The 19,483-nt window shown below is 40.6% G+C and overlaps 1 protein-coding gene across 1 annotated transcript in view; it reads left to right on the top strand.

Annotated features, from left to right (window-relative positions):
• Positions 1–293: 293 nt before the first annotated feature.
• pdzd2 (PDZ domain containing 2) overlaps positions 294–19,483 on the top strand; it is a 40,055-nt gene continuing 20,865 nt past the window's right edge. The window contains exons 1-14 of the mRNA XM_054610831.1: positions 294–486; positions 1,290–1,768; positions 2,784–3,303; positions 8,004–8,149; positions 9,766–9,898; positions 10,904–11,077; positions 12,159–12,258; positions 12,488–12,636; positions 13,624–13,743; positions 15,459–15,573; positions 15,657–15,730; positions 16,776–16,998; positions 18,317–18,434; positions 19,347–19,479. Coding sequence (XP_054466806.1) covers positions 367–486; positions 1,290–1,768; positions 2,784–3,303; positions 8,004–8,149; positions 9,766–9,898; positions 10,904–11,077; positions 12,159–12,258; positions 12,488–12,636; positions 13,624–13,743; positions 15,459–15,573; positions 15,657–15,730; positions 16,776–16,998; positions 18,317–18,434; positions 19,347–19,479 — 2,604 coding nt within the window. The 5' untranslated portion in view covers positions 294–366. The remainder of the gene's footprint in view (positions 487–1,289; positions 1,769–2,783; positions 3,304–8,003; positions 8,150–9,765; positions 9,899–10,903; positions 11,078–12,158; positions 12,259–12,487; positions 12,637–13,623; positions 13,744–15,458; positions 15,574–15,656; positions 15,731–16,775; positions 16,999–18,316; positions 18,435–19,346; positions 19,480–19,483) is intronic.

Below are 19,483 nucleotides of genomic sequence, written 5' to 3'. Positions count from 1 at the left end.
CTGGAAAATAATGCCAAAAGCGCAATAACAAGTTATTGACTTTGGGAAAAATTTGGTGTAGAAGCCAAGCTTTCTTTGATACCTTCGTTTACCTTTTTATCTAGCACATAAATCTGACATTTTGTTTTGTTCTCTTAAGGAAATGGACGCCACATCCGACATCAATCCGATATCTTCCAACCTGGCTTGTCTGGAAATCTCAGAGTAGAGTTTGTTAAGTTTCTCTGCAGCGGCTCCCAGACCCCTCTTTCAGAGATGGATCCGGAGCAGTCAGCCAACACCGGTTCCCACTCCTGCGCTGACTGTTGGAAGCATCAGAGTGGCTGGTGAGGGACCCGACCCCCCCAACAGGCCCAGGATGCCAGGATGCCCATCACTCAGGACAACGCCCTCAGCATCCTCCCACTGCTGGAGAACTGGCAAGGGGCTCAGAGCGCAAGATCACAGCAGGACCACAACCTGAATCGAGACAATTCTGGCTTCAAGGTACTTCGTCCCCTTCCCTTTTTTCTTGTAATTATGGCATAGTATGGCCTCCTTTATGCCAAATGGTTCAAATTAGACAAGAAACGTTTCTTGTACAAACAACAATCTTGTCCCTTCTGTGGGATGTTGGCCCTGGTTGATTTTGGAATTTCCATTTGAGTGAAGACAATGGAGTTTGTGCTTGGTGTTGGGCAGTCTGGAGTTTTTTTGGGGGGTGCTTGAGCTTTAAAGTTTTTTAAAATGATGTGCATAGTTTCAGTTTTTGTGTTGTTCAATGGTGAAAGATTGTGGTACACTAATTTCCCAGGAAGTTAAATGAAATGAATTATTTTAAATAAAATATGTAATCAATTTAGTTTATTTGTTAGTTTTAGTGAGGGGGAGACCCGCAAAGACCCTTTTTTTTATTATTTCATTTTCTTTTGTTAATGTTACTTATAATGTTCTATTAAATGAAATTAAAATAAAGAAAGGAACTCTCGGTAATTCACAACCACTGATCTCGTTAAATCAAACATTTTTTGTTTTAACATGAGAAGTCGTTATGTTGTAACAAGAAACTTCCCCATGGCGTTTATCAAGAAAAACGAGACACTGTAGCCTGGAGCAGTCATAAAACATGATGATGTAGACATGTTGACACTTTTTCACAATAAAAGCTCTAGTCATACACTGTTTACCAGAGGAAAATACACTCAGAGCATTTCGCTCAAAGGAAACAAAGTAGGTTAAGTTGTTAAAAGCTTTACATTAATTTTCCATTAACTAATGGATTACTCTTCTTCTTCTTTATCCTCCTCCAGCAGGTGGATCAGGACTCCTACCAGAATGGGGAAGGGGACAGCGTGTGCAGCAGCAGCAGCGTCAACAGCGTCAATGTGGAGGACATGTCCCTGTGTCTGGCTGCCATTCAGAAGCTGGTGGAGTACATCAAGTTCAACTTTATGGAGGGTGACACAGCTCCGTCGGTCAGCCCGTCCTCCTATAGGGAGGGGCTGGACGTCGAGGTCCACGCCGTGTCCCTCAGCAAGGACGAGGGCGACGCCGCCGAGTTCGGCCTCAGCTTCGGGAACATCCCCATTTTCGGGGACCCCGACGGGAGGAAGAAGGGAGGCCCGAGGAGGAGGAGGGACCAGGGCCCCATCATGGACGTGGGCTGCATCTGGGTGACGGAGGTGAGGAAGAGGAGCCCGGCGGCCCGCTGCGGTGGTATCAAACTGAGGGACGAACTGCTGTCACTCAACGGGCAGCTGATGGTGGGAGTAGATGTCAGTGGAGCCAGGTAAGACCACTTCAATAAACGAACCAATCACATGAAGGAAAATAATATTAATATATATAGAACAATGGCCAAATACCTGGTTGTATTTGATGTTAAAGGGATGGCTCAGAACAATATCTACTGCATGAGAAATCTCTATTCTCATATATCATCACATCAATGCGGAGTCTTGATCTAATACAACTGCATTAGGACCTGGTAGTCTGCAGAACCAAACTCACCGGAAGCTCTGACTGACCCTTCGCTAAGTCCCGCCCCTTGAATGCATACCAGCAAATCATAGTGCAGCATTGGCCAGCTTCAACCAGGGTCCGACAACTATCCGGCTTTGCTCCATAGACTCTAATGCAATTGTTTTGTATGTTCTTCATGTTGAGGCTGTGGATTTGGAGCTAGTAGTGGTTAAACATTGTGTTATAGCGATTACTTTGTACATGTTCTTATCTTTATAAGAAATACAAGCGCAGACACAGAGCTGTGGACATTTTTCTGTATATGCGAGACTAAATCAGGTTGTTGGAGCACGTCGCTTATTTTTGAAAATGAATGTCGGGTCTGATATGTCTCCCACAGGACTGTTTTGGATCTGTAATGTGTGACTTATAGGGCCGGACCCAAATATTTAACTGTTTGGTTATTTTTATTTATTTATTTGTAATTCAATAACAGATCTGAATACAAACAACAATACTGTAGAATAACCGGATACTTAAAAACAATAAACTTTAATTAAACCAAAAGACCCCCCCCCCGAGTCTCATGTCATAACCCCAGGCCATGAGTTTGTTGCCTAAACTTTTTTTTTATGCCCGAAAAGCCCCAATGGCAAACTCCCATGTGCAAGTCAAAATGAAAGTTCCTCGTAGTAGCTTTAGTATAAAACCTGTACAGAATGCATGAAGAGACCGCCTCCACCCATAGAGGTGGAAATGTGAGGACATGTAATGGCTATAGTTTCCTCTATGATATTGGATGTAATGACAGCATTATCCCATCAATGTTTGTTTTTTCACAGTTACCTGGCTGACCAGTGCTGGAATGGAGGCTGTATCTACCTGATCATGCTTCGGCGAGTCAAGCGGAAGGCTCCCCTCCCTCCCTGCAACGCCAATGGCAGCACAGACACTGCTGTTATCCGCGACAACTGCGAAGACCCGCCGCAGTCCAGAGCCGACCCCGACCTTTCCGACCGCCCGGCAAACGGCAAGCGCACCCGCAAGTTTGGCGTGATATCGCGGTCGTCCTCCAACCGGGATAACCGGGACAGCGGGACAGACTCCGAACTCAAAAGCTGTTACCACGGCTTCAATGGCTCCTCTGTTCCCGCCGACTCAGTTTTCAGTCCCCCTCCCGATGACTCGGGTCGCACCCCGTCTGCGAGCACACAGCTGGAGGAAAGCCCGGACGCCTCTCCTCCGGTGAGAGCTGCTCCCCAGCGTCTACGCGGCGGAGGCGCCTCCACCCTGCCCGCCAGGTGTCACAGTCAGCTGTTGGAGTGCAAGATGGATTCTTTCAGCAGTGAACCTTCAAGCCAGGTAAGACCCTGCACAGCTACATGACTCAAACTTGCACCTTTATTCTGAAGAGTTTATTCTGAATGTCATTTTTGTTAAGTTTAACGATAAAAGATATGAGGTCAGTTAAAATGTTCAAACGCAAGCTCATTCTGTGGTCAGCTTAGCGTTTTTGAGGCCATACACCTTTCATATGTCAGAACTATTGACAGCATCATCATCACAAACGCATGAGCAGGAGGGCAGTGTGAACCTTAACTTCATTTGGAAATCATTCATTGTAATTACCTTTACTTGGTTGTGTAAATGTAACTTTTTCCACCCAGTCTATTAGTCCCCCCAACACATTACATTACATTACAGTCATTTAGCAGACGCTTTTATCCAAAGCGACTTACAGGAAGTGTATTCAACATAGCAATGAAACCACTCACAGAGGCTTTTGGTCAGGAATGGTAGTTAGGTGTGCTGCAAGGTGGTATTGTGGTTAGCACCCTCTCACAGCGAGAGGGGCTCGGGTTCGTACGGAGGAGGTCAAGGTCATGCGTCAACGTTCGGTTCTGGAAAGTGAAGACAACACTAAAGTGTCTTAAACCTGCATTCTCTCTCCTGTCCATCAGGGGCGACTCTTCTGGTTGTTAAGAAATCCATGAGAAAATGACTCTACTTCTCACTTGATTTATTCCCTCAGTAACATGAGTTTATGGTCTCAATCTTTAGTTTCAAGTCTTCTTCAATACAGCATGATGTCCATTTAGTAAACGATGGTCCATTTAGAGTCAAATAGACACACATAAAGCAGGGTATGACTTAGAGCGGGGCTACCTTGTGACTGCCGGGTCGCTGCTGCTGCCAGAGCCATATACGCCGCCTCTGCATCACTCCTCCAAAGTCCATACATACAGTCACATTTGCTCAATGGTTGCAAAAAGCGAAGATGGCGACAGCCAAAGCGCCAAACTCAAGGCTTCAAATTGGCAGTCAACAAACCAATGGATGACGTCAAGACAACTACGTCCACCTACTATATATAGTCTATGGTCAGGTTGGAAAGTTGGAACACAATGCTCAGGACTTAAACACCAGCGATCAGAGTCCCTGTCAACTGTCTTGCATGTGGTTATATTTGTATGAAACGATTCCTAGAGAACCTGATTAATAAAAGAAAAATAGATTGAATGGAACAAAAAAAGTGTTGAAATAGTCAGAAGGAGAGCTAGTTAATGTTAGCTGTTAGCTCAGAATTATTAGCAGCCAGTGGGCAGCACCGTCCTGCTTGGCTAAATAACTAACAGTAACTGAGGTTCCATTGAGTTACATAATGATGCCTTCAAGCTCTCATCAGTAAAAATTCATATTGGGCAGAGGTGGATTGTAACACTACCATGATATGTTATGTAGCCTCTAAAATGTAGTTTTTGGCGAGAAACTTGAATAAATCCAGTTGATTAAAGGAGATGTTTTCAAAGCAGAGAGAAAAGTATGACTCGTATACACTTGATCTAAGCAGCTTATTAAAACTTTAGATGCCAATAATTATATTAATCAAAGCAAATATTTAATTAAAAATACATTATTTCTTTCCTCAGAATTTGAATTGTGCATTTTTATGCAATTAACCACTATAGATGACAGTAAATCATTTCCAGAAAACAATGTTTTGTATTTTTAATAGTAGTGCCCAGAAATGTATTAATACAAAAAAAGAATCCACAAATTTCGAAGGAAGACAAATCCAAACTGTTCTGTTCTTTTATTCTCTTCTCATGTTATGTAACTACTACCTTCAAGGCAAATTGGTAATGAAGCTGATCCGGAAAGCGAATAAAACATCAAAGCCTCCTCAGCCTCGTTTGACACTTGGGATTTATTAGCATCCGAGAAGAGTGTCTCCGTCTGTTTTCCTTTAAGACCGGAGCTGTAGTGTGCTGAGCAGTCAGTAGTATTGTGGACGGAGGGCAGTAAGAGGAGGAGTGGTGTGATGAGGACCACATTAGCAGTGGGACTGCTAATATGCCACTAAAAGCAACGTCCTGTTGTGGTAAATCCAAATAAATCATTTTTATATAAAATGTCATGTATTTAGTATGGTCATGTTTTTATATATTACGTTTAATGCCAGGGAAATACAAATGAGCTCCACAGAAAACAAAGAACCTGCAACAAACATATAAACAATTTAACTTCTGCTAAGTGGCAAATATGAACAAAAACAATGAAAAACATGTCTGCGTATATAAATAAATATATATATACGTATATGTCCAATACAACATGGCAGAGAATTCCAGCACCTAAAACTGGCATGAAACTAAACATACTGGTAATAATATTTTTAGTACTAACATTTGGTATTAACAAAACTAAATAATAAAAAAGTATAAAAACATCGATGGCAGAGAAGAAGACATTTTTATTAGGTCATTACTGATGTAAATGAGAAATGGAGAGTATGTGCCAACACTGAAGGGCAGAGATTAACCTGAGGCATCTGTTTGACCACATTAGTGGATTCAACTCATCTATATGACAGCTGCATGAGAAGGGTATTAGTTTTGGTTAAGATATGTCAGGACTTGCAATACAGCAATCAGTCAGTGTAGTGGATGATCTGTTTCAGGAGAGATCCCTAGAAATATTACATTGCCATTTATTTCCAAGTCGTCAGACTTGGGGTTCCTTGTGCCGGTCCAGCAGCCAGATGTTCATCGGTCCACAGATCTGTGTACAGATGTCTGAGAGGATAAATGGGATCACCAGCCGGCAACAACTGGTATGAGGAACGGGACAGTGGTTTAACGCACCCCGTGCGTGAGAGGATTGAGACAGACAGCTGGCGTATCATCCCAGCACATCCGAAGGATTGTAAATGCAGTACAGTGTTTGTGGCCTACATTGAGGATGTAAATCCTTTTAGGTCCTTGGGTCGTCAGAATGGCTGATAAAGCCGGTAGCAGTAGCACTGCAGGGGTTAAGCATGACTAAGGGTCCATTTTTAATCTCCCAGTTCAACGTGTAAACAGTATCAACAACAACATGAATTTGGTGTGGTAATTAATGAATACACGTGATACATGTGTATCAAAATGCGTGGTGATCCATGCAAGAGCATTTCATGTAAACCACGTCTTGGAGGTATAAGGAAAAGTCAGTGGATCACCAGAGTCAGGAGGGTGCATCCTCTGGGGAACATGATGTCAAATTTTCATCCACTATTTTCTGAGATGTGGATGGAGCAATCGACCAACCATTGCAGATTAAATACAGAGTAAACCAAGGCTCAGTAGTTTCAGTTTCATTAGTGTTAATGCAGTGGTACAAGCATAACATTTTTTAAACAGATTGGAGAGCATTTGAAGGCAACATTGGCTTACAGTTAAAGTGGCTGTGACTGGAATTGGCTAAAGTGATGGGGTAAATGTTGGACTTCTGAGGCTTAATTGAACAATAGATTCAACACTTCCCAGACTCCAATTCATGGTCGAAGAGCACAGACTATATAAAATACGTGACGTCACCCATTGGTTTGTGGACTGCTCTTTAGGAGCCCTTTATTTTTTTTCTTTTGAAACTAGACTTGACCATTTTTGAACGAGAGGGTAGAGCTGGGGAAGAGCGAGGCCTGGGTCACAGCAACGCATATGTCTTTGGTGCGGTATTATGAATCCCATTGCATTTCTTGGCAAGACCAGTCCTGAGAAGCTGGTTGAGGCAGAGACGTTTGGTTAAGGTTAGGCATTGACCATCAGTAGTTATGCTCAGGATAGCCAAATGGTCAGGGCATAGGACCTGAACATATCACCTTACCAGTACCTCGGCGAGCATAGACGCCTGGCAAATCCTAGCGTTTGAATTCTACGCAGGTCTTGCCAAGAAAAGCAGTGGGATTCTTGATTACGCGTCTTTGGGGCCAATTACCGTTAGCAGCTAGGGCTAGCTGGCTGGCTAGCTTACTTTGCAAGCAAGGTGCATCCTTAATTTCGCTTTAACTGCGATATTATGATGAATGCTAATTTTGGCTAGCCAAAAACAAGCTTCAAACAGAATGCCTCTTCCTTTAAATGTCTTTTAGTACAACCGAAAGCTAAACAACACTATTGTAGCGAGTGTACACACCCTTAATTATGCATAACTTTAAGCCTTGATATAATTAAGTAATATAAAGTGAGTTATTATAAAATGATGCCCTATACAGACTGAAACAAGTTTATTTCTGATCTAAAGTTGGGCAATTTAACATGGGGTTTATGGAGATTGACTCCCTATTGGAGCAGCCTCATGTGGCCATTGGAGGTACTGTAGCTTTAGGGAATTCTGGGTTGTCTTCATTTGTTTTAAAAGGAAACTTAACAGAAACTGTCTCCTGGCTGGAGTCTTTGTGGAGAAGGTGGCATTCAGCTGCCCACAGATGTTTTGTGAAAGTTTTATTTCTAAAAAAGGGGTAATTTTACAATTTTTTCTCTTGACAACTCCACAGTAAGACCAGGTCCACATCCCAAACTCTGGCTAGTCACATTGTCTACACAGGCAGCAGCATTAGCTACAGTCCGTCATCAGTGTCCACACAGGATGCGTTCAGGCACAGCTTTAAGTGCTCTTGAATACCATAGTCACATAAAAAACATATAATCTGACAATCAAACTCATGAACTTTTCAGCATTCTGTTGGTCTGAATTTGATTTATTGTTTGTTGTTGTGTTTGTCTGTGCTTCCTTTGTAGCCCATAGAGGGCAGCTACATCTGGAAGATGCACATGGTGAAGGGCGAGGAGGGCCTGGGGATACAGATCACAGGGGGGCGTGGCTCCAAGCGCTCCCCTCACGGCATCATTATAGCTCACGTGGAGAAGACGGGCGCCATTCACAGGTACAAGGGGACCTCCCTACAGTACAATAATAATCTGTGTACTTGGTTTTTAAGGGTAACTACGGTAATTATCAACCAATGTTTTTGTGTCTAAGTGACTGATGGGGATGGCAATTTTTGAAATTGGTCCAGTATTGATTGACATACAATGTACGTCCACTAAAAGTGCTTGTGTAATTCTTTGATACAATGTTCAAAAACTTTTTGTGCAATCATTTGCAATCTGTTGGACACACCTTTTTTTTTTTTTTTACAAATAGCCTATAATGAAACATTAAAAGTTTTTGGAATCTTCTCTTTTGATTTACAGAATATTATTTTAACAGGACAAACATTTCAGAAGAATTAGATGTTCAGATGAAGGCTGTGATATGTGTAATAAAATAATTATTTAACTATAGCAAGTTTAGTCTTTAGGGTTTTTGGGCGTTCTCAAGGCCTGTAGTATAAATAACGGTCCAAAATGTAGTGAAATTGGATAGTATTAGGTCAATGCCTTTAAATGATCTTGGGGGCAGGTCCTATTAACCCAATGTCTCCTAGTATCTTTAATTAACTGTAAAAAATCTTAATGTAGGCTAATAATGCTGATGCTGGCCAATACACATATCTGTATCTGCATTCCTTTTTCTTTTTTTTTGCACTTATTGTGTCTAACCAAGTCGCATCCATGTTGTCAAAATCAGATAAATATTCAGCCGGGGCATTAAAAATCTTTTAGATAACACCAAGCTACGCTTTCTTCCACTCCAACACCACAAACTCTCCTCAGCTCTCACTCACGTTTGCACTCACGTTTGCAACGTTGTCTTCTTGATAAAGAAAGGTAAAGAAGGTTTTATTTCTGTAGGGTTCTCTTCAAAAACAATCTGAGTCAGTGGCAAAAACAAGCACTGTTAGTTAACGCACATTGACAGTGTGGCGTTGCCCTGAGCAATTCCAGTGTTTTCCTACGATACTGGACCAATTTCAAAAATTGTGGTTCCCATTAGTTGCAAAAAACATGAAATAGGGTCCAAGTAGAAACATTTAAATTGTTGACAAAGTTACCCTTTAAGTGTTCAGTATAAAGTTGTTTTTTCTCACAGTTTTTATATCCTCAAACCTTTATTCATATCACAATTATTATTTTATTAATTCGATTCTTTTATCTCTCACCAAGAAGTATATGTTTTCAGTCTTGTTTTTTTGTTGGGATGGCCTAATATCTCCAAAACATTAATATACCCAAATAATTGCTGTCATTTTGTGTCAATGTTTGCAATAACACCTTTTTTAAAAATCAAACAAATCTGGAGTAGGTATCCCACGATTGTCAGTCACTTTGTCCATGTGAATGCTAATCCAGAGTCAGATGCAGGTTACTTCTTTTTTTTAAGTCATTTTCTATTTGGCCATTATAAATATAAATTATAAATAAGTAAAGAAGTGCAGCCTCGGTGGAGGTAAGCCCTCTCTGAATGCTGGCGCTAGCGCTAGATCTGATACAATACGTGACACCTTGCATGTCTGAAGTGGTGGAGAATAGTTCAGCTTGAGTTTGTGTATGTGTGTATGAGTTTATGTACAGTATGAGTAAGTGATGCTGTCTAAATGTGTATGTGTGTGTGTTTCAGAGACGGTCGTCTTCATGCTGGCGATGAGTTGCTGATGATTAATGGTCAGTCTCTGGTGGGTCTCACACACCAGGAGGCTGTCGCCATCCTCCGCTCCACCACTGGTCTGGTCCAGCTGGTGGTAGCCAGCAGGGTAGGTGAACACACACACACATACACACACACAAACACACACACAGTCAACACACACACACGCGCAGCCGTCCTTGTGATGCCAACTTTACTCTTGTACAACTGAACAAATGGCTGTCATTATTTCAGTACGAATCTCAGGGAACACTCTAGACAGCTCCAGATTCAGAACCATGGACAGCGGTCAAGAACGTTAAGCTTATAATGTAAAAATGATTTAAGGTCATGTCCGTATATCATACAATAAGTTGATAGTGTAGATATGATCAAGGGCATGTCCATTTATGGTACGATATCAAGAGGTCATGTCCATATATCGTATGAGATTTAGAGGTCATGTTTATATATCGTATGAGATTTAGAGGTCATGTTTATATATCGTATGATAAGCTGACAATGTATAAATGATCGAGGTCATGTCCATATAACATACAATAAGTTAACAGTGTAAATATGATCAAGGTCCTGTCAATTTATGGTACGATATATAGAGGTCATATCCATATATATATCGTACGATAAGTAGTTAACTTAAAAATGATCAAGGCCATGTCCATATATCATACGAGATATATAGGTCATTTATATATCTCACAATAAGCTGACAACGTAAAAATGATTGAAGGTATGTACAAATATAGTACGATAAGCTAATAACGTCAAAATGATCAAGGTCATGTCCATATATCGTACAAAAAGTAATTAACGTAGAAGTGATCAGTCATATACATACAGTATATCGTAAGACAAATCAAAAAAGGCCTTGGTACATAATGAGGACAACTTTGGCCAAGTTCCAGTTAAAGGTCCAACATTGTTTGTATGAGATTCCTGCTGTGATAACAGCTGTGTTACATGTTTTTTTTATTTTATTGTTCCTGTTTGAAATGGAAACACAACAAATCACTTTCTCCTCTCCCATGGCTACATATCTAACATACCAAGTACACATAAATGCCATGATGTCTCACACATGCCATCTTAACTTTATTTTCTGTCCCCGCAGGAGGAGTCAGATGTTGGTTTCGAGCGCTTCCCATCCACCAGTCTGCCGGATCTGGTCAGCACCTGCAATTCCTTGTCCTCCCTATCTCAGACTGCTCCCCCTCGCTGCTCCCAGCCCTCCAACTGCAGCCCCAATTCTCACAACCCCTACCTGGTACACACAGATATGTACTATGTGTTTTTTTTTTGTGTGTGTGTGTGTGCGGATTGTGTCGTTTTGTGTCGGATTGTGTCATTGATGGATTTTAGGCCACCGCAATGTTACAATTAACTTACATGAACTGTAAACTCCCTCTGAAAGGGTTCAAATATAAAGATAAAAGCGCTGACAACTCCCAGACCGGAAACGCAATGGCAGAGACCTGTCAATCACAGTAAGCCCCGCCTTAAAGCATACCCTGCTTTATGGTCTATCTGACTCTAAATGGAGCATAATTTACTAAATGAACATCATGCTGTATTGAAGAAGGCTTTATACTAGAGATTGAGACCATAAACTCGTGTTTACAATGTTTACTGAGGGAATAAATCAAGAGAGAAGTAGAGTCATTTTCTCATAGACTTCTATACAACCAGAGGAGTTGCCCCCTGATGAACAGTAGAGAGAATGCAGGTTTAGAGCACTTTTCAGAACCGGAAGTTGCTGCTTGGTATTAGCCAATCAGAGGCAGTAGGGTCAGTCCTTTGCCATAGCATCATTTGTAATTTAGTGCCCTTGGCTGTACTCCTATTAGGAGACATCCAGATAACCTCCAGATGATGCATCCTGATCGACCGCCTGGGCCACCTTAATGACTCCTGTCAATAAAACAGAACGGCTACAAAGTGTCCATTTGGAAAATAGCACAATAAAGGTCTATACATTTTACAGTATATTTAGTGTTCACACAACAGAACTAAAATGTTAAAAAAAGGTAATGTTTTTTTTAATAATAATAATAATCAATCCTTTATTAGTCCCACAATGGGGAAATTATTTCTCTGCATTTAACCCATCCCGGAGGAGCAGTGGGCTGCAATGAAGCGCCCGGGGAGCAACTTGGGGTTAGGTGTCTTGCTCAAGGACACCTCGGCATGTTGCCGGTAGAGGGGTTTGAACCACCAACCTTGTGGTTACGGGACAAGCGCTCTACCTCATGTGCCACAGCCGCCTATAATAGACAAAACTGTGTTTTTGAAGTTTTATTGTGGAAGTACCAGATATCAGGAGGTCCATATTTCTGTATGAAAATCTCCGTATGTTTTTGTCCTTACAGTTGACTAACTTGGAGAAACAAGAAGGACAAAGTCAGGGAGAGGCACCCAAAGGATCTTGCTGCAGCCCCACGCCGATGAAGCTAGGCAGTCGATCCCAGGGTTGGTACAGAAATTAACTCTTGAAATGGTTCTTGAATTAGAAACACTGCATCTATTCTCGGCACGTTTTTAGTCTATGGATGGGTGGATTGATGGAAATAAAGATAGAAAAATGGATTGATGGATGAGAGTTTGGTATCTTCCTGACTTTTATATTGACTTTACCAATGAAAAATTGAGAATGGCTTCTTCTGTTCAGAGGAATGAAATTATTTTTTTCGTGGCTCAGGGGCGAGCAGTCGTCTGGAGTCAGTGGGTGAGGACGATGAGCTGTTTGTGGAGAACGGTGTGAGCAGCTGTGAGGTGGTGGAGAAGCCTCCACCGGGACGCCGCAAACACTCCTTACCTCAACAGCTGGACACCGCTGGAGTAAGACAGGTCAGCGAATGCCTCACCTCATTCTAAGATTGACAGTGTTGATATTTACATATAGATTATGCATTATGCCCTGAAGTGTAGATATAATAACATTACATAAGATGGAAGAAAGGGCGTAGACAGCTAGAAGGTTCCCGGGTTCGATGCCCGGTCTGGGCAGGGCCTTTCTGTATGGATTTGATATGTTCTCCCCCGTGTAAGTGTAGGTTCCACTCCCAACACCAGATCATCAAATCAGATTTCCATACCGGATCGGTCGAGGCCCAGATAACCAACAAGATGGCTAGCAACCGCCTTTATTAAGACACATAAGTATACTGTCATATTTTATGTTGGAGCACAAAACGTTAACATCCCTCAGGCTTGTACTTCAGGCATCTTAAAAAAACATTTACTTTGAAATGAAAAAATGCTAACTCATCTTTTTGCAGCACTGCCTTTATCGATCTATTTTATGTAATGTTTGATATAACAGTGCACAATGAAACGTGTGTTAATGGGAGGCTTATTGAGAAAAGGAACTCAAATAGAAAGGGACTACATCAGAATCAGCTTTATTGGCCAAGTATGCGTGCACATACAACAAATTTTACTTTTTTTTTAACATCTCTCTCAATGTATTAAAACATCAATAGAAAAAAACAGCTTGGGACATGGACAACATAGCAGGACAGGTAAAGGTAAAGACTAGACAGGACTGTTTTGTACACAATTAGTGAACAAAAAGGTGTAAATATAAATATGAAATAAATATATACAAAAAGTAACAATGACCTACATTATATAAGAACAAAGTGTCTAAATACAATAACATTAAGAACCACAGACTTAAGTCATCACATGTCGTCTGTATGTATGAGGGAATAATGCAAATGTATCATTTGAATAAAAAAGTAAACGTCTCCTCACACTATCAATAACTCTGTTGTTCTCATCAGATTAATTTGTATGACTGTGTTTTTCTTTTCATATTAATCTCCCTTTTAGGAGTATCAGATCATTAAGAAATCAGCTCGCTCCCTGAGCACCATTCAAGTGGAGTCTCCATGGCGACTGGCACAGCCGTCCATTATCTCCAGCATAGTGCTGATGAAAGGCCAGGGCAAGGTGAGTGCACTCCTTTTGACACGAGTCGCATGAATAGAGCTCACAGAATGCACTCCAACTGCTACATGTATATGTAATCTAACAATATGAGATGCACATGTGTGTGTCGGTACAACCAGAGTCTGGTTCTAATTCACTAACTTTTATACGACAGCGTATTAGGGCCATTTAAATAAATAAATTACAGAGCCGGGGAATATATTCCAAAACTGAGAGATTAAAATTGAAAATTTGGGGAAATTTCCAGGAAGAAAATCACAAATGTACCATAAAACACTAACAATATCTGAGATTATAAAGTTGTAAAATAATTTAAAAAAAACCTCTTTAACGAGGAAGAAAAAAAAGGAAGAAACCTACGGAGAGTAACAGCGGAGGGATCCCTGTCATGTGTACAGAATGAACAACATAATAGAGTTTCAACATAGTCAACCCATATGATAGAAATGATACATATAATGACTGAAGCAATAGCAGTAGTAGATAAAATAATAGCAGAATAATAATAGAGAAATTATGACTTATAATAACAGGAATAGTGGATATAATAGACTAATAATGATAATAAAAGTAGAAGTAACAGTAATAATGCCTACAAATAATAATAGCAGTAGCAGTGGGTGTGAGCAGGACCGCAGCAGGAGGCCCGACCACGGGCGAGGTAGAACTAGATCCATGGAAACCAAGATAGCACAGAGACTCCAGGGAAGGAGCAGATTTACTAATGTGCATAAAAGTGACATGAATATACACAGATGGAGAGGAAGAGGAGAGAGGAGCTCAGTGTATCCTAGGAAGTCTAGGCCTATAGCACCATATAGGGTCTGCACCAAGGGAAACCTGAGCCAGCCCTAACTATAAACCTGAACCAGCCCTAACTATAAACCTGAGCCAGCCCTAACTATAAACCTGAACCAGCCCTAACTATAAACCTGAACCAGCCCTAACTATAAACCTGAACCAACTATAAACCCCAGCCCTAACTATAAACCTGAACCAGCCCTAAAACCTGAGCCAGCCCTAACTATAAACCTGAACCAGCCCTAACTATAAACCTGAACCAGCCCTAACTATAAACCTGAACCAGCCCTAACTATAAACCTGAACCAGCCCTATAAACCTGAACCAGCCCTAACTATAAACCTGAGCCCTAACCCTGAACCAGCCCTAACTATAGACCTGAACCAGCCCTAACTATAAACCTAACCAGCCCTAACTAAAACCTGAACCCTAACTATAAACCTGCCCTAACTATAAACCTGAACCAGCCCTAAAACCTGAACCAGCCCTAACTATAAACCTGAACCAGCCCCTGAACCAGCCCTAACTATAAACCTGAACTATAAACCTGAACCAGCCCTAACTATAAACCTGAACCAGCCCTAACTATAGACCTGAACCAGCCATAACTATAAACCTTATCAAAGAGGAAAGCCTGCTTTTAAAAGTGGTGAGTGTGTCTGCCTCCTGGACTGAAACTGGAAGCTGGCTCCACAGTAGAGGAGCTTGTTAACTGAAGGCTCTGGCTCCTGTTCTGCTTTTGGAAACTCTAGGAACCGTAAGTAACCCTGCATTCTGGGATTGCAGCGCTCTAATGGGGTAACAGGGTACTATGAGCTCTCGTGTCACCACCATAATGAATGATGTTCTTGGAAAAACAAATGCCTACTGATGCCGTTGTTTGTCCTTTCTGACATAATATCTGCCTGTTATAGGGCTTAGGATTCAGCATTGTTGGTGGCCAGGACTCGGCTCGCGGTCAGATGGGGATTTTTGTCAAAACCATTTTCCCTCACGGAGCAGCAGCAGCTGATGGACGACTGAAAGAGGGTAAGCGTTCTTTTTCCATTCATCGATTCTGTGATCTCCATTTACGCTCATCCCATATCTAATTGTGTGCTTCCCTTGTGTAGGGGATGAGATCCTGGAAGTGAACGGGGAGTCTCTCCAAGGACTCACGCACCAACAGGCCATTCAGACCTTCAAGGTGCACTGCATGATCACAATAGGTTCTGTCTAAAGATGTTGTTGAAAAAAACAATTCTAAAAATGTCTGTGACGACATCCGTTTGTCCTTCAGACAAAATAAAGTTTATGCTAGGCTATACGGCAACTATACTGACTTCATCACTTTTTTTTGTAATAATAACCCATTATAAAGCAATGTATCATAATTTATAAGGTCAAATATCATAATATTTAATAATTGCTGTCCTCTCAATGATCAATTCAATTCAATTCAATTCAGTTTATTTTGTATAGCCCAGAATCACAAATTACAAATTTGCCTCAGAGGGCTTTACAATCTGTACACATGCGACATCCTCTGTCCTTCCCTCACATCGGCACAGGAAAAACTCCCCTAAAAACCCCTTTAACAGGGAGAAAAAAGGAAGAAACCTATGGGAGAACGACAGAGGAGGGATCCTTCTCCCAGGATGGACAGAATGCAATAGATGTCATGTGTACAGAATGAACAGCATAACAGAGATACAACACATTCAATGTATATGACATAAATGATTCATATAATAAGACTATTTATAATAACAGCAGTAATTATTATAGTAGAATTATAATTATGAAAATAGATCATAGTGTAATTTAATTCCCATAGTTGTTATATATAATTATTTTTCCATAAATGCATTATAATCATTGTTATATAATTGTTTATAATTTATTCTAGTCATTGTTTGCCTTAAGTAAGGTGAAAATGTATTTACATGTGATCTTCTTGCATAGATTCAATGATATTAAAGCAAACAATAACCACTTAGCGTGAATTATTTTCACATTATAATACATTATAAAATATAAAATTTGTATTACACCTATGGGAATGATAATACACTGATACATACAAAGAAATATGTAGAAATAATATTATATTGTTATAATACACTTCAAAAGCCAATATAAAATATCTTATAATCTGTAAAGATAATTGTAATAAAGCACATGAATATTGATTAGTGCAAAGTAATTATACGGGGTTGACATTGGACCTTATTTTTCTGTTCTTCCAACAGCAACTGAAAAAAGGTGTGGTGACGCTGACGATTCGAACCCGCCTGCGCAGTCCCAGCCTGACCCCCTGTCCGACCCCCACCCTCCTCAGTCGCTCCAGCTCGCCCAACTCCAACATCAGCGGGGGAACACCCATCCCGTCAGGGGGCGAGGAGGCTGACACCCACAGGGGCCCCGGTCCTGGTCCCAAAGACTGCATCATCATGGAGGTCACACTTAATAAAGGTTGGCAGACCTGATGGAGAACCCAGAGACAACCCTTGTCATGATTCAGGGGTTACGATTCAATGTATGGCAATATAGATTGTGATTCTTAAAATTTGGTTGGAGGAAAACTTTCATAGAATAAAGTTGTTTTTTTCCCGGGGGACCCACTTATCCCAACCATGTGATGGCCAACAATGTTCCTGATCGTTATTTTGAATAGCTTCACCAGCCATTTAGAAAAAGAAATACGATTGATAAATCACTACATTGTTTAATGCATTTTATTCAAAATACACACATATTTGATAAATGAGACCCATCAAATGCATTTAGGGGGAGTTAACAGGCTCTCATTTTTTCCTCTCTTCAGTAAAACAAACAGAATTATTATATTAGATCAACTCTTATAAACAGGCTGCAGTTATCAGAACAATACCAACATTCAGGCTCCCTCATGTGGCTCAAATATGAACTGCAGATGTAAAAGTTAAATTAAAGACTATGGAAGACATTCTGCAAAAACAATTTGGCAACCCAGATAAAATGTCCCCGACCCAGTTTTTGGGAATGACTGGTATAAAGGACACACCATCATACTCATAAAGTGAAAATAGAGTGAAAAAATTGCAGAACATTGGGCTCATTTGATTTATCACAGTCCTGGTAACATCCAACATCGTGGCACTACTTTTTCTACAATCTGAGCCACTGTCTGCCACTAATCTTTGCATATGAACTGTAATTCAAAAATCGTGTTTTGAGAGTTGATGGAGTATCACAAAACACAATATTGCAACATTCAACTGTATCTATATTTTCTTTGACCCCTAATATGTATACTTATTTTTATTCCATTCAGCTCATCCCTAAGGTGTTGGATGGGGTATAAGTTCTCCCAAACCACACTGGAGAATCTTTCCTATATTTATTTGAAGCAGAGAAGAGACAAACATAACTGTTGGCAAAAAAGTTGCAAGGACACTATTGTGTAGAACAGTGGTTCTCAACCTTTTTTCAGTGATGTACCCCCTGTGAAATATTTTTTCAGCCAAGTACCCCCTAACTTAATGTTGCACAATTCAATGATATTCTACACTGTAGAATATCATTGTTGCATTAAGAATTCCCTTCATTGGAGCCAATGGGCTCAAACCCGGAAACATAGACCCGGACCAAAGATATACTCAAGTAATGGGTCGGTATGTTCTCGTATTTTTGTACAGTATATCCTTGACTGCTTTGTTTCTGTATTAATGAGCAGTTAGCAGTCATACTTTACAAGGAGGTCTTGTGCGATTTTTGCAGTGATGGCTAACATGTTTTTTGTTTTTTTTAGAGCCCAGTGTTGGTCTCGGGATTGGAGTTTGCTGTTTGACCCTGGAGAACTCTGCTCCTGGCATCTACATCCATAGCCTGGCACTGGGATCTGTGGCCAAGATGGACGGAAGGCTCAGGTAAAAAAACTTCAGGGTCATCTTTGAACTGTAAACTGAAATGTACACTTTGGTATTAGCTCATTGGTTGAAAAAGTACGGAAGCTCCGTGACGCAAGTGAGAAAAAACAATTATGTTGTTCCATTTTCTAAGTCTGACCTTAATTGTTTTTTCACCTGTGTTTCATTACTTAAAGGGACAATTCACCCCAAAATGACAAAAGACAATATTTTTTTTCCTACCTGTAGTGCTATTTATCATCCTAGATTGTTATGGTGTGAGTTGCCTAGTTTTGGAGAAATTGCCCGTAGAGATGCATGCCTTTTCTGAAATATAATGGAACTATACTCTCCAGAAATCCTTACTACTACTCGAGAGTACTCAAGATAGTCCACGGACCTCTTTTTTAATTATATTCAAGAAAAGGCAGATATCTCTATAGTTGATACCCTTAAAACTAGGCAACTCACTAGTAAAAAGCACTACAGGTAAGAGGAAAAATATGTATTTAGAATTTTAGGATGAACTGTTCCTTTTAAAGAACAGGTTAAAAAAAGATTCACTTGTGACTCAAAAAGAGTCACTTTGAAAAATGATCCTGGCAAAGCATTTTTTCCCACCTTTTTACAGATGAAAATACTAAATAAATATTTAAGGAACTTACGAAGATTATACTGGAAAACAACTTTTTTCCCCACATGTTCTTTAGTCATAAACACAGGAGAGAAAACTATTTAGATCAGACTTAAAAAATGGAACACCAGAATTTGTTTTCCTAACTTGCCTCTCAGGGCTTCCGTAGAAGTGTATTCACAAATCAATGTTTGTTCATATAATATTTACATTTGATTGCATATGGGTACATTTAAGTTTGGGTGTGTACAAATAGGTCTTTGACTGTGTTATGCTGATGCCTGTACTCCTCCGTGCAGTCGTGGAGATCAAATACTGGAGGTGGACTCGGTCAGTCTGCGTCACGCCGCTCTCAGTGAGGCCTATGCCATCCTCAGTGAATGTGGACCTGGACCTGTCAGTCTCATCATCAGCCGGCATCCTAACCCCAAGGTAA

Source organism: Anoplopoma fimbria, chromosome 13 (genome assembly GCF_027596085.1).
Source record: "Anoplopoma fimbria isolate UVic2021 breed Golden Eagle Sablefish chromosome 13, Afim_UVic_2022, whole genome shotgun sequence".
In the NCBI taxonomy this organism is placed as follows: Eukaryota; Metazoa; Chordata; class Actinopteri; order Perciformes; family Anoplopomatidae; genus Anoplopoma; species Anoplopoma fimbria.
The sequence above is the reverse complement of the archived record's forward strand: the minus strand, read 5'-3'. Positions and strand labels throughout refer to the sequence as shown.